This window comes from Augochlora pura, chromosome 5 (genome assembly GCF_028453695.1).
Source record: "Augochlora pura isolate Apur16 chromosome 5, APUR_v2.2.1, whole genome shotgun sequence".
Taxonomy (NCBI): domain Eukaryota; kingdom Metazoa; phylum Arthropoda; class Insecta; order Hymenoptera; family Halictidae; genus Augochlora; species Augochlora pura.
In genome coordinates, this window is record NC_135776.1 from 4771404 (window position 1) to 4787234 (window position 15831).

Below are 15831 nucleotides of genomic sequence, written 5' to 3' on the forward strand. Positions count from 1 at the left end.
AATTCGAGCGATGTTAATATTTGCTTAAGGGTAGTTTCTGGGCATATAAAGTACGTTTTAGAGATCTCTAAACATTTTTTTAGAGATTATAGATATCGTAGACTAAAAATTAAGTATATCTACTTCAAGTACAGGGGTTGAAGTATCGAAAAATATTTTTCTCGTTTTTGAATTCGTATTGGAACTCGGACAAAGTGGACTGTCTATCCCACGACGTCTTAGCTGGCAGACTTTTCGCTTAGATAATTCGCTCGTCTAATTGTCAAGCTTGCCTGAAAGAAATCTATGGCTAAAAATATTTGGGACCAACCAGGGGCGCGGATAACCTAAAGAAGGATCGACTGGTCTGTCCCCGATGCCCAGAAAACGCGGCCCTGGTCTGAACACAGCGGACAAAGCCGGACCCGACCGCGCGCGCGGACTTATCGATCTCCCCTAAACACAGTCGCACACGTGCGAACGTAGCTCTCGGAGCGCGGATCGGTGCGGCCGGGGTCCGACAAGGACGTAGTAGAGGACCAAAAATGGGTCTGCCGCACGGCTGCCCTTTTAGGCGTTCCGGCCTGGCGTCGTTATTGTTTCGGTGGTGCGTCCGCGCATAAAGTGCCGTGGAACAGGAGGCGCTGTCAATTTAGCGCTGTATAGGACGAGAACGTGAAATTACAGTCTCCTATCTTGTCGGCGGTGTCTCCCGGCTACCCCCGTTCCCCGGTGGTTCTCTGGCTGGGCTCTCGGGATTTTCGACTTTTACCTGTTGCACCGTTGTCCGCGCGGACATCGCGTCGGCCTGAGAACGCGCCACCTACGCCGCACGGACCGCGACGAGAGAGAGAATATAATCGGCGTCGGGGGGCCCCCGGTGGTACCCGGCTAATAGGAAAGCCCTGCTATGAAAATACCTCGAATAATTGCCTTGAATCCGGCCGGCGCTGGGCATTATAGTAAATTCAACGAAATGACTCGCGGTCCGGGCTCCCTCGGGGTCGAGACCGCGTTCCATCCGTGTGTTACGTCCGCGGAATACGCTCCTGCGGCCGGCCCGCGGCCCACGGTCCTCCTCTCTCTCCCTCTCTCTCTTTCTCTCTCTCTCTCTGTCTCTCTCTCTCCACTCCCCCTTGTGTCCGCCGCCGCGTGCCCTCGTCGCCGCTCTCTAAAAGCTCGCCGAAGGATTCCTGAAGGGACGAGAAAATTCCATCCTACCTGGATACGTTCGTCGTCGCACGGTTACAGATGCTGCCGGCTCTACTTTCTGCCCGCCGGCCGATAACGATAATCCCTACCCGGGCAACAGCTACGCTTCTTCTCTTCCTACTGCTCGATCGCGCATACCGTTCTAAACTGGACACCGGCTGACCGCGATCTTTATTCGGTGCTAAGATATCGGGGGCCTCCTTACTCGATGGTCTAAGGCTCGTGGGAAAATTACAGTAGCTTTTCCACTTAGAGGAAAGTACGGGGAGGCTGCTCTTTATGATTTGCGCCGGTCGGAGGATTCCTGGTGATGGTCTCTTTGAAAATGCTGTGGAAGTTTAGTCGAACTGTGTTTGATAGCAGCGAGAATAATTTTGTGATTTTTATTAGAATTTTATGCTATGATACCTGAATGTTCTAGGGTTAATTTACATCTTTTGTATATTCTCTATGTACTTTGAATGTTTTAGAAGTTTTTGAATTTTCTGGTTGGAGATCATCCCTTGTAAGACACTACTGTTTTGTAATTTTGAAGGCTATCGATCATTCATGATCAAAGGATTCATGTAACAGAGCTTCGTCCCTGTATCACTTCTTCAGAAGATTTCAGATCCTTTCCTTGGATTTCAGACCATTTCTACAGATTTTAAATCCTTTTCTGAGGCTTCAGACTATCCCTTCAGATTTAAGATTATTTTTCCTTGGATTTTAGACCACTTCTTCATATTAACGATCCTTTCCTCGAACTTCTGACCATTCCTGCAAATTTCACATTTCTCCTGTAAATTTCGCATCTTTCCCTTAGGATCCGAATCATTTCTCCAAATCACTTCTTCCGATCAAGTTGATCTACTGACCAACCAAACAAAAGACTCGCAAGCCAGCAGAGTATCTATGATTTCGGTGTCGCGTTCGCGACGGCGTAGGAGCCGCGGGGCAAACGGAACCGGCCGCGGAACACGATGATTACTAAAAGCGCGGGTTCCGAGGGGGGGGGGGGGGAGGAGGGGGGCCCCGATGTTCCGGGCCTCCTCGTAGCAAAGCGTTCTGTACGGCCGACAGAACACGGTATATCGCTCGTTTTGCGCTTATCTAGACCGGCGCCCGTGTATCAGACGAGCGCATTAGCGCGTCCCGTGGAACCAACCGGCAAAGGGACCCGCGCGCGTCGTCCCTATGCAATACCCCGAAGGACGAACTCGTCCTCCTGCTATAGGGCCACGGCGAACCACACGTAGCGGTGGGCCGCGGTCAGGGGGGGAAGAGAGAAGCGAAACAATGGCCGCGTATATCATCGTGCCGCCAGCCTGCCGCGGTACGCACGGGCAAATCACCGGTTCCAAACCAACACCGACACCCCGTACTACGTAAGACCGGCGTCGTGTGCGTGTCGCCACCGTAACTACCGTTCCCTCGCTCGTCCACCACCGAATACACGACCCTTCCGAGCCCTGAGCCGTTTCGACCCGGCCGTCATAGTTCCAGAGATATTCCCGCGGATCCGCGAAACCATCGACGGTGCCCCATGGGGAACGTTTATGGACTGGATTGTACTCTGTGGTCGTGTAGAGGTAGTCCGTGTCAAAATTCGTGGCAAGAGATTTCTTGTGGTTTTCAAAGGGTTGTTTCTGTAGTTGTCCTTCGGTGGCGATTGTATCATGGTTTATTAGAGTAAGATAGGGATGCTAGTGTTGGAAATTTTCATTTTCAACTTTGCCCAAACAGGAGATTAAAATCTTGTTTTATCTACCAACTTAACAAGATTAAGATTTATGATAATTTTTTTATAGAAAAATTGTTGTGCTCATAAAATTTCAGCGAGCAAAGCGATGATTTCTCGCGACTTTTAAAGGGCTTCTTCAATCCTTTGCAATCGACCATAAGCATCCAAGATCTCATTATTAAAAATCCCTAAAACATGTTAAAATCATATTCCATCCTCTATCTTATTAATAACGCTATCGAACAACTGCTAATCCTCCAGTGACTCCGTAAAAATTAAATTACATCACAAACACGTTCCGCGAACATCGCGGGTGACAGATCCGCAAAAACCCTCGACAACGTAACAGTCGCGCCGAAAATCGAGAACCCGGGCCGCGGAACACCGTGAGAATCATTGCTCATTGTCATCAGCCGAGTATGTTAAAACAAAAGTCGCCAGGATCGAACACGAGCAAACACGAGCGCGGCGCGGTTGTAGCCGTAAATCGGCGGCGAGCAGTTCGCCGAAAAAAATGCGAATCCACGGGACGACGACGACGACGACGGGGTCTGGTTGAGCGGGTCCCATTCGGTCGACAAAATCACGAGGTAGTATACAATTCGTTCGGATCGTCCCGAGAGAGAGAGAAAGAGAGAGGGAGAGGGGGGATGCCCCGTGTAGAGTCGGGAGATCCGGCGGTTCATTTTCCGCAAGGCAAACGATTTTTACGGTGGGTGTAGAACGACACCCGATAATCCCCGGCGATCGAGCCGTAACTATCCGCAACAATGTCCCCGCTGTCCACGCGACCGCACAATTGCAGTCGATTCGCTCCGGTCCCCGGGGTCCGTTCGGCGAGCGGGACGCTGGTCCACCTCCTTCCTCCCCCGTCGCTGTGTATTTCTCCGATTTTATGCGGCCGGGACCAAGCGTCGTCGCCGGTCGACGGAGTCGATCTTCGTGCGAGAGGTGCCTAATCGCTTTCGCTTTTGAGGGCACTCCTTTATGTATGCAAACTGCCGGATAATTTCGGATTCCCTGGTAGGAACGCGACAGCGTAATGGTCCCCGAGGGAAACCGGGGTCCGGCGGGGGCCCTCCTCTGGTCGCGTGGTTCTAATTTCCGTGGAGGAGGAGAGGGGGGTGCGGAGAGGGGAGCGCCGCCGCGCAGTCCCGTAGAAAAACCGGATAATTTTATTCGGGCGAATCTTCGTCCGATAAAAACGACGGACCAGAGAGACGTTGACAAAAATCCGTGTACGATTATACGCAGGTAACGTCAGCTTCAGCATTCCGAGCAACGTGGCGTCCGACAAGTTCGCCGTTTCGCCGAGCGGCCTGGTCACTCTACGCGGACCCCTGAACCGGGAGGAGACCGCCCGCTACTCGGTCCCGATCATCGCCAGGTCCAGCAAGCTGCTCGACATCAGCACGCTAGAGGTTCTGGTGCTCGACGAGAACGACAACAGCCCCGAGTTTCGACCCGGTTCGTGCTACCCCTTAGCGGTGCCCGAGAACCAGGAGACCGCCGTGATCCATACGATCGCGGCAGCTGATCTGGACGAGGGGAGGAACGGAGAGATCTCATACAGCATCGTCGGTGAGTACACTTCGTCTTTATTCGTCTTTAATCGTTTTTATTCAATATTATTCATTTTTATTCAATTTCATTCGTCTTTATTCAATTTTATTCGCCTGTATTCAATAATATTCATTTTTATTCAATATTATTCATCTTTATTCAATATTATTCATCGTTATTCAATATTAATCGTCTTTATTCAATATCAACCATTTTTATTCAATATTATTCATTTTTATTCTATTTTATTAATCTCATTATCTCTTATCCATCATCCAAATAAAATTGCTCTTCATTCAACCAATAACTCTTCGGCCGCCGTTGCTCTTCATCACATAAAATCTCCAATCTCCCACGCAATATAAAAATAATAACCAACTTAATCAACCATTCACAGGGGGCAACATAGGCGCAAAGTTCTTCCTAGACCCAGTCACCGGGACACTGTCCATGTCGAACTTAGACCGAGAAGCGGTCTCCAATTACATCTTAACGATCTCAGCAAAGGACAGAGGACGCCCGAGCCTGGAGGCTCGGTGTAACTTGACAGTGATCGTGCTGGACGTCAACGACAACGCTCCCCTGTTCGCCCAAAATCAGTATACCGAGTCCAGGACACGTGGATTCGTGCAGAGCGGCGAATATCCTGGCTTTGGCCTCCCCAGTGGATTTCCGTATGGCTCGGCGAATTATCCTAGCAATTATCACGCCAGCAAGTATGTGGCGACGATATCGGAGGACGTTGCTGCCGATTCCAGTGTGATGACAGTCAATGCTAGCGATCCTGATCAAGGGGTCAACGGGCAGATCACTTATTCGATCGGAGAAGAGACCAGCTGGCTGTTTAGGGTCGATAACAAGACTGGTGTTATTACTACTGCTGGGTGAGTTTATCTTTATCTTTGTTTAATGTAGAGTATTTTTATAAATAGCTTGAGTTTAAGTATTTAATGAAATAATTTGCATTTGGGTATTTTCTAACTATGGCAGACCTTTTTTGCGACAATTGACAATGCTTGCAACAATGCCTAGCTTTGTTTAATAATTTTTTGGAATATTTTAGAAGGTACGTTTTGCAGATTTATTAGGCTTTCTATAGTTTTTAGCGAAAATTGAATAATTATGTGAATGAGTTTAACAGAGTTAATTGTTTCTATTTGACCGAGTAGTTTCCGTTTGAAATAATCGCACTAACAATAACGATGACTAATTCAAAAATTAAGAAACACTATAAAATTATAACAATTATTTCTATTTCCTTATCTATTCACTTTATCACGGTCTCCAAAAATTCCAAACGCCTGAAAATCTGTCACGACATTTCCCACCCCATTAAAATTAAATTTAAACGAGTATACTCGCTAAAAGGACGTTCACTCCATCGATAAACGAAGCTATCATTATTAAAAAAGTCAGTTAACTGATAGAAAGATATCTTAAAAGCTAGTATCGCGACGATTGGCTCGTTTTATTCCGAAAACACTCGACCGATTCCTCCCACGCGCATCTCGGTGCCCTCGCCGGCAAACTAATTTCATTCCGGCGTTAATTAGCGCGTGACCTTTATCGCGCGTCCGATTAGGATCGCCGACGAGATGTTACGCCGGCACGGGAGCGTCGTAAAGCGAGAAGGCGGGTGCTCGGTAGTAGCTGACGAGGACCACGGACGGGAAAGGAACGGAGAGGAGCGTATCGACGGGGTGGTGGTCCCTCGGAGGCCGAGGGGTCTAAGAACGTCGTAAAATTATAAAGTCAGTCGATGGCGGGCCGCGAACGATGCACCGCGGCCGATTAGTCGATTTCATATGCATAACCCGTCGCCACGGTCGAACATGTTCTTCCTTCTTTCGTCTCGTTCTATCGGACACGGTATCCTAGCCCCGTCCTCGTCCACCACCGGCCGTGTCCTTCGCGATTATCCCGCGTAATAATCCAGCGTCGTTAGACCCGTACACTCCTCTCTCTCTCTCTCTCCGCGGAGGCTACCAATCTCTCCGGTTCGTTAATCGATAGACAATTTCACAGTGGATTCCTCGAACCGGGAGCGTTGATTCGACTGCTCCGCGTTTTTAATTTACGGTCTCCCCGGAGCCCTGCCCTTCACAATTTTCCACGTCGCAATCGGCAAATTAAACCTCCCCGTCCCCTCCCCCTTCTGTTCAACACGTTGATTAAGCTCTAGGGAGTTTGCCCCGGCCACTGTCACCGCTTCCGCTATCTGTCCGACAGCTTTAATGGCGGTCTTGAACGGCCCGGATCGTTCGGACCCTCTGGATCGCTTCATTCACGATTTTATGTCGAACCAGCACGGCCGGAACAGAGCTTATATTTTAATTTCATTAATTCCCCCGGGGGGGTTCGCTTTATGGATCCTTTCTCGGAAGCTGCGGCCGGCCTATCGATGCACAAAGATCCGCTGTCACGATATTCTTAAACACAGCGGAATCGCTGGATTTCCTAGCTTTGACGAATCGTAGTTTTATCCGCGCAACCCTTTCTGTGACCACTTCAACCCCTATTTCCTGCCAGCGACGAAACTATATTTATTAATTAGCAATTCCGTATCTCCATGATGGAATCTTTTTTACGTAAATAATTTCACGTTTTAGTAATTATCCAGAATTATTAAGTACAATGTAATTCTGTTTTATAGTCACTTTAATTACTATTTAATACGATTTAATTTAATACAATTTAATTTCATTCGTAACTGCAATCGGAATATTAACACTTTACCGGTCGTAAAAATTTTGCTTTAATGGTTTTTCGTTTCTATTTTGATTTTATTTATTTTATTAATCGTGAGTGGTGTGTGACATTTAGAAAATTATATAGTAATATTGAAGCTATTATGTAGTACAAACTGTCACGTTTATCTTAATAATTAATATTAAATTATTGGTTACCATGGTAAACGATTTATCGTAATAATTAATATTAAATTATTGGTTACCATGATAACCGATTTATTTTAACAATTAATATTAAATTATTGGCTATCGCGATAAACGATTTATAGACTACGAATCGGAGGAAAAAGCCGATTTATGGGCTACCAGCCCGTAAAGTGTTAAATACTGAGATCTCGATCGGTTAGCCCTTTAATAAAAGGAGAAGGGGCGAACTGCCCTCAGAAGTGGAAAATGGCTTAATCGAGGGCCGAAAGTCGGCTTAATCAACGCGGACTAGTCGTCCGCCGCGGTTTCCGAAAACGGTGACAACGTCCGTTCCGGTTTCGCTCCCGATAGAGACACGCGGCCGTCCGCGCGCATAAGCAAAAGAAACGAGAAATGGCAAAAAGAACGGCGAAGAAGCGAGAGGAATAGGGGAGCAGCGGGTATAGGGCGCGCGAAGGGGTGTCGGTAGCTGCGAGGAGGCACGCAGGGCGTACTTTTGCCGCGCGACAGCCGTGTGTCATTTCAGCGGGACACCATGTGGCATTTCAATGCATTATTTCAGCCGGCAAAAAGCCTGATATGCAAAACCAGATCCCGGTCGGGCCACTCTTTCGCGATCTCTGTCCCCCTCGTAGCTACTCCGTCCCTTTCCATCGTCGTCTCTTCCTCCATCGTACGCTCCACCGTCTCGCTTTCCGCCGTATTCTTCTCCTCGTTCGGCCGGGGAATCCGGCGACGCTGCCCCTCTATCTGCTCGTCTGAAAAATGCGATATCGTCGATATGAATTATCGTCGATTTTTCTCAACTATTCTATTATTTATTATATATGATCAATTTTATTAGAGCTACCCGGAAATTTTATCTGTTTTTAAAGAGAAATAAAAAATGTTCTTAAATAAAGAAATAATAAATTTTGTGTGCACCTGATATTTAAAGTATTGTTTTAATAATTTAATATAATCACTTATGTTGTCAGCGTGATGGCGATTTAGGAATATTGTTTTTGAGAAATATATGTCGCAAATAAAATGACATTAGCGAACTCAATTTTCCGATAGACCTAATGTAATGACAACTTAAAAATAGAAGAAAATGCACTCAATTTTCTATATAGAATATGCATTAAATTTTTTAAATATTGTTAGACGAATTAAGGGTTTAACGTGGTACATTATAAAATTAGTATTCGATTCTTTTAACGTCTATATTAAACCTGTCATAAATTACTATATTAATATAAATGGTACTCGATAAAAACGCTTGTCTATAAATATACCAGTTGTAAATATACTTCAATTTAAATCCTATTAATTCCCCTACATTGATTGCGAACTAGTTATGTCAATGGAGCGACTCCGGACTGTTGATATTACATTAAAAACAGCAGAAAAGACACGAAGCTAGATAAGATATAATTACTTCATATAACGATGACCATATCATAGCATCTTAATACATGCTTACAACCGTAACACGTCTACTTAAGATCTGAGCATGTCTCGGACGATTCCGCGGCGGTCTCGGATCTCTTCTATTCGCGGCAACTAGTTTCACCTGACAGAGACAATGATTTCCAATATGCGGCTCGAGGAATATGATCCTCGGATTCGTACTGCGCTAAATGAAAATGGCGTACGGTTAACACAGAGGGAGAGAGAGAAGAAGAGAGAGAGAGAGTACGCCAGGGAGCGGGTTGCCGCTCGTTTAATCGCACGACAGCAGCCAGGAGTCGCGCGGTCAGACTGACTCGGTTAAATCGTAAATAACCGCGTCGATGTTGCGCGCGCGCTACCGGCGCTCGATTATTATTCCACGCTCGTTAAAGGTTATTACGTGCACGTACGTACGTACGCGCGAAACCCATTATCGAGAGAGAGAGAGAGAGAGAGGGAGAGAGAGTGAGAGAGAGGGGGGTCCCCCGCCGGTGCTTATCGGCCAGGCCGCGAATTCGCCGGGGTTCGCGTGACTCCTCGAAGCTGCTAATAAAGACAAAGTTTGCCGATTCGATAAATTACACCCGCCCGACCCGGTTATCGCCGGTATCTGACCGGCGTTTCCACTCGCAAATATTCCACGGCAATTGAATGTTACCGGTTTAAACGGCCGGCCGTTCAATGGGAACAAATTACGCATTCATGCCGCGGGTTACCGCGAAAAATCCGAGGCCGATAGTATAATCCGATTAGATGTCGCCGCGATAGAGACGTCGCGGCGGTGCTCCGGAATCTTGGAAATCGCGTCGGAAATCGTGGAAATGGGTTTTGTGGAGGGCTCGGTTGCGACTTTGATCCGTTCCTTTGAGCCGAACGTCGCCGAAAATACCGCGAAGTGTAGAGTGGGAAGAGAAGCTGTAATTATCATTTGTACACTTTCCTTGCTTCTAACTCGCAAGATTGTACATTAATTATTATTGTTATTATACTTATTGCATATTTTGCACTTTTTCGCCAGTATTTTAACGTCATTGCAACGAGTCTATTTTTATTTATTTATTAAATATTTTTGCATTAGTTAACCGCTAGCTAAAGCATGAACAGAAAAGATACAGAGGTTTAGAATGACTTCATGCGAATTTTTATGCTGCATAAAAATAATCTCCGTCAATTCTACAAAACAGGAGTGAAATTAAAATGTATAAATTCCTCCACTAGTTTTAATAAATATGTCTCTTCTACTCTGTGATACACTCATCTACCTTTGCCATAAATGCATAAAATTTAATAGCAAAGTTACATTTCGTTGACTTTTTAAAATATCAATAATTAGAAATAAATTCAGCGATGCAACCAGCAAATGCGTTCCGATCGATCCGAAGCAGTCGGAGCTTAGGAGCGGCGGGATCGCCGCGGTTCTCGATACAGCGATTGCTACAGGAGCATAGCTCACGAGGACGCGGACGTTAAATTCGCTCGGTCGGCGGCAGGCGAAAATCCAGAGCCAGGCTTTCGTGCGATTTAAGGCAGGGAACGACCGCCGCGCGGCGGTCGGCAAGCCGCCACCGTGGATCCGCAGAGTTATGGTAATGGCGGACGTGGATTACACAAGATCGCCGTGCGCGATTATAGCTTCCGTCACACAAACAAGCTGGCCGCCGACGCCGCCACCTTACCCTCGAATCCGGGAGCGGGATTCAACAATCGCTCCTCGGAGTCGGGCATGACGGATGTCGGAACACGTTCGGAAGCCGACGGAGAAAAAATTCTTAGATTCTCTGTATCGCGTCGTAAAACGTAAATCGAATCGGTTACACACTATAGAGTATTTTAGTGAACCACAAAACTCAATAATGTATAGCGAAATTCCGCGTTTTTCGCTCGATCATTTTAGCTTCTCAAACAGGTTTTCAATCCCTTGATGTAACATTTTCTTCACGGTTACCGAGATTAATATATCTCGTTTGCAATGATTTCTTAGAAAAGGCAAAAATTTACTGGAACGCTTAAATATTAACGACAGGTTAAAGTTAAATTTCAATGAATGAAATTTGAGGGGTTAATAGGCCATGCAGGACGAAGTCAAAGTCATGTCAAACGCTATCGTCTAACATTGAATAAAAATGATTATAAAACAATACAAATCATAAATTAATAAAACACTACCTTCAGAAATAGAACGCTCTTCAAACAGTACCTTCTAAATAATGAATAACATATTAAACAAAGCTTCACAACCTATCTAAAAATCTGCACGATTCCTTCACAATTAAATCAAGCACAAAATGCATCACTATACTAACTAACAATTTCTATTTCCTTGCAGGCCCCTGGACCGCGAGCGTCAAAGCTCCTACAACTTCGTGGTGATCGCAACGGACAGCGGGAAGTACGACGCGAAGAGCACCTCGATCCCCGTCGAAATTCGCGTGAGCGACGTGAACGACAACGCTCCGGTTTTCGCGGAGTACCCCTTCCGCGCCCGTGTATCGATCGGAACGCAACCAGAGAAGAACATCCTGCGAGTAGTGGCCACCGACGCGGACGAGGGCTTGAACGGCGAGATCGTGTACTCGTTCTTCCACGAGCAAGAGAAGCCGAAGTTCAGGATCCACCCAACCACCGGCGCGGTCACCGCGGCTCTGTCCTTGTCGCAGGACAATGGGAAGACGTATCACCTGGAGGTGCTGGCGCGGGACAGAGGGAACCCGCCTAGAAGCGCCCGAGGCCTGATAGAGCTGCAGGTCGGGAACCTGGCCGACCTTCTGCCGGCCCTCAAGTTCCAGAACGAGTCGTACGAGGTGGTCATCCTGGAGAACTCGGCGGCCGGGACGGAAGTGGTGCAGGTCACCGCTGTCAGGTCCGACGGCCGAAGACAGCACGTCTCGTATTCGCTGGGGTCTGGAAACGATTTCGGCACTTTCGCCATCGACGAGGACACTGGGCTGGTTCGCGTGAACGATCCCGCGAGATTGGACGCTGAATTGTGGACCGATATGAGGGTGAGGCCCAGCGATGGTCAGATGGACGAGGGAAGGACCAATGCTTGGGGGAGGTCCTTGGAGGGGCAACTGTCCAAGGAGGAGCCCAGGGAGAGCTCGAAACACGTGCTGACTGTCGTGGCCAGGACCATCGGCTCCGATCCGCTCGAGGCTTATGTCCAGTTGGTCGTCAGGGTGTCGGATGTCAACGACAATCCGCCTGTCTTCACGCAGACTCAGTATTCAGCCACTGTTCTCGAGGGCAACGTCAAGGGTGACTTCGTCGTCAAGGTAAGACGAAGCTAAAAATCTCTCGAACGACTTCATAATTTCTTAATTCTAAAATTAAAGTGCTATTTTAATTCTATTAAAATGCTATTTTAATTCTATTAAAATGCTATTCTAATTCTAATAAAATGCTATTTTAATTCTATTAAAATGCTATTTTAATTCTATTAAAATGCTATTCTAATTCTATTAAAATGCTATCTTAATTTTACGTAATTTTTCTTGCTACCATGGAACAATCTTTAAAACGTCCACTTTCTTATTTCAACAGCTCTCAGCAAGTGACGCCGACCAAGGAATGAACAGCAGGATCCTGTACCACATCGTCGACGGGAATCCCGATAACGCGTTCACCATCAGCCCGCCGTACAGCGGCGTGGTACGGACGAACATCGTCCTGGACCGAGAGATCCGCGAGAAGTATCGTCTGACGATCATCGCCACGGATCAAGGAAATCCTCAGCTAACGGGCACCGCGGCACTCAGCGTCCGCGTGATCGATATCAACGACAATCAGCCGACTTTCCCGGAGCACAGCATCATCTCTGTCTCCGAAGGTAAGTGGCAACCATAATTCGCGGCTCTAACGTCAGCTATTAGATACACGTACATTACAGCGATATAATTCCGGAGAGTTGAAATTGCTTCGTTAAATTAACGAGCGAAAGCTCGTTCATAAATCGCCGAGTGAATTCATTGATGAGATTTACGAGAAAATCGAGCGATAATTTTGTTCATTAATGACAAGACCGATAAATTCATTGACGGTATTAAGAAGCAATCGAACGGTAATTTCGATCATCGATAAATTCATTGATAAATTTATTGGTTTAATCGACGAGAAACAGTGTGCATGAATTTGTCAGTTCCCTGAAAATCAGACAGAGCTGTTTCGGTAATTTATTAACCCTTTCGTTACTATAATCGACGTCCAGGCGATTTGCTGTACCTACTATAATTTGCATAAAATACCATATAAACATGATAAGCATAATATAATAAAATACAATATTATATAATATAATATAAGGCTATAAATGACCTGTGGAGTCACTCCAGTGCACTGACGTAACGAAAGGGTTAATCAGCGAGTTTTCCGAAGAAGCAGCTCGATGGAGACCTTATCAAACACTGAATCTATTAATTAGAATCTAATTAGAAAGCGTAGTCCATATATTCCCAATTAATATTAACGAAACAGTCCATAAAAGTGCAATTCACCTTAAAAAATCAATTTAACACCATCGCATGATTTAACCAAATGCAACGAATGCTTCGAAGATTTACGATATCGATCGAACGGTCGTTTTCCGTTCCGATTTCTGGCCGCGACGATTTTTCAGATCGCCCGCGAACGATCCATGTTCGGTAGACCGCGATAGCCAGCGATCCGCGATATATTTTTCAGCGGGATGCAAGATCGAAAGCGATACTTAAGCGGCACGACCTACTACGTGCCTTAGAAATTAAACGGCGGAGATAATTGCAACGGTCGTATAGTCCAATTATAGCGTTTATTCATCCGAGGGCACGGCGGAAATGAAGGCTAACCGGCGATTATGAGGCCTCGAGTACTATTCGGAATGGTTGCTGCGAACAGGTTACGAGCCGATGCGATTGCGTTTGCACGCCTCCTTGTATTTCATCGGTCCGTGTCAATTCCAATCAGCCGTTCGATCACCGATTGACCTCGTTCTTTAATCCAATCGACTGCGTCTGATTGGAAGGCAGAGGTTACGGACGGTATTCTAGCAACGCCGTGACAGAAAAATCGATCGGCGTTGTCTTGTACGGGCGAAGGCCTTGCGATACACCTTTAACAGTCTCGGAGATAATGTTTATTTCAATCGAGTGACTCCGGTTCAGATCAGGCAATATGTATGTCACTAATTACAGGAAATCAATGTGGTATCTCTGATATCAGATAGCAGTTAATCCCTTACACTGTAATAACGTGTTACACTCGTGGCGAATATTTCGTATGTTATCTAATAAATAAAGATAATCTCCTAAATCGAAACGAAAGACTGTCACAAAAATCTGGGAATAGATGAAGAAAATAGTAGTAAGGGTTAATTTAAAACAGAGACAAATTGTGCATTAGCTGAAGCATTTTTACCCAAATCAGTCCTCAACACGACACTCGGAAAATTGCTATAACTTTTAAAATAATGATCACTATTGCTTCGAAAAATTCATGCGCATACCTGAAAGACCGTCGAAAAATTCTGAAAAGTTTCGAGACTGGACGGTCGGCGCATCTCTCCGAAAAAATTCCGGAAGATCGCTAGATCGAGTAGCAGGATCGCCGGGGGATCGTGTTTCGCCTCGAAAATCTAGACGCGGTCTCGGGTAGATAAATTTGTCGGGTGGTCGCCCACGCGAGCCGGCGAAAGAGACGTTTCTGCGTGGCAAAGTGAAGCACGATGATCCGTTGAGCGAGCGAGAAAGAGAGAGAGTGAGAGAGAGCGGAGAGGAGCGACCGAGGAAAGAGAGTGTGGACCGAAAAGGAAGGTCGAAAGGGGAGCCGAGAAAAGGGCGAAAGTCAGACCGAGAGGGCCGGAAGGAGTAGGGGAGAAGGACGCGGCCGCCGGGAGGTAGGAGTGCATACTACTCTCGAAGTATAAAGTTAAGTGGCAAAGGATTTATGTCGGCATTAAAGTCCAACTGTTCGGAACAATCTGCATAACTTAGGCGAGGCTGCGAACGACCGCGCGGCGGCCGTCGCCGTCTCTCGCACTCCCGTTCTATGGCCGGTGGCTTTGTCCTTCTCTGCTTCTCATATTGTTCCCCATTGACAGATACGATTCAATGGAACGGCACCTAGCGAAGGTGGCCGGCGGTTTGACGCGCGAGCGCCGACCTACAGCTGCTACCGTCCTTCCTCCGACGCTCTCGTCATCGCGCGGATTCATCGCATAGATCAACGCGGATAGACCGGGGAGATAGAATGCGGTCGGGTAAAATCGATCGGGGCATCGCTAGCATCTCGACTTCGCCGAGATAGACCATAGTGGTCGCTTCTATGGGGAAAACTGCGTCGAAAATGTCCGACAAGAATTTTCTGTAGGATCTTTCGGTTTCGAAATAATCGAAGATCCGTGAGACGTACGTGGGCTAAAGTGGAAATGGATAGCCACAGGTCAGACAATTATTGAAATTATCGACATGATTTCTAAGTAGGATTGGATCAATAATTTTCCATTTGTGTTAACAAATAACAGTGTTCGCGGGACGATTGTTAACAATGAGAATGCCGTAAAGTCTCTTCTGTTCGATGCCAATAATCGGCAGCAACGTTTAGAGTTCCTTTCCTCGAAATTGTCCGCAGTTAGTTTACAGTAAATGGAATTTCTGTCAGCAGTAAAAACGAACAATCACGGCTTGACATAACCTGAACAACTCTCTCGAACATAAAGAATTCCCAAGTCCATCTAGAGTTCATTTCCTCCGTGCGGTTTTTGCTAATTCTACTCGGAAACGCTTCACGTATATTGCTAATAGAATCATACAAAGCCGAAAATTGCCGGGAATGTCCGGACCTAATATTCTCGGAACGGTCTCCGTTAATCTGACCGGAACCGTGTAATCTACCACGATATCGGGTGGAAACGTACAGCAACGAACAGCGACGATGCCGACCCATATTCGATGCGTGTTCTCGTTAAAAAAAAATATTTCATAATCTCATAATCTTTATAAAATGTTTCACGATCCAATAATCGCGGTGTATATAATACTTTCGCGATCAGTA

The 15831-nt window shown here is 46.4% G+C and overlaps 1 protein-coding gene across 1 annotated transcript in view; it reads left to right on the forward strand.

The window, feature by feature from the left end:
- Window positions 1-15831, forward strand: part of LOC144470174 (protein dachsous-like) — a 42843-nt gene that overhangs the window by 14190 nt on the left and 12822 nt on the right. Inside the window, exons 8-11 of the mRNA XM_078181059.1 lie at window positions 4169-4495; window positions 4875-5361; window positions 11135-12080; window positions 12349-12634. Coding sequence (XP_078037185.1) covers window positions 4169-4495; window positions 4875-5361; window positions 11135-12080; window positions 12349-12634 — 2046 coding nt within the window. The remainder of the gene's footprint in view (window positions 1-4168; window positions 4496-4874; window positions 5362-11134; window positions 12081-12348; window positions 12635-15831) is intronic.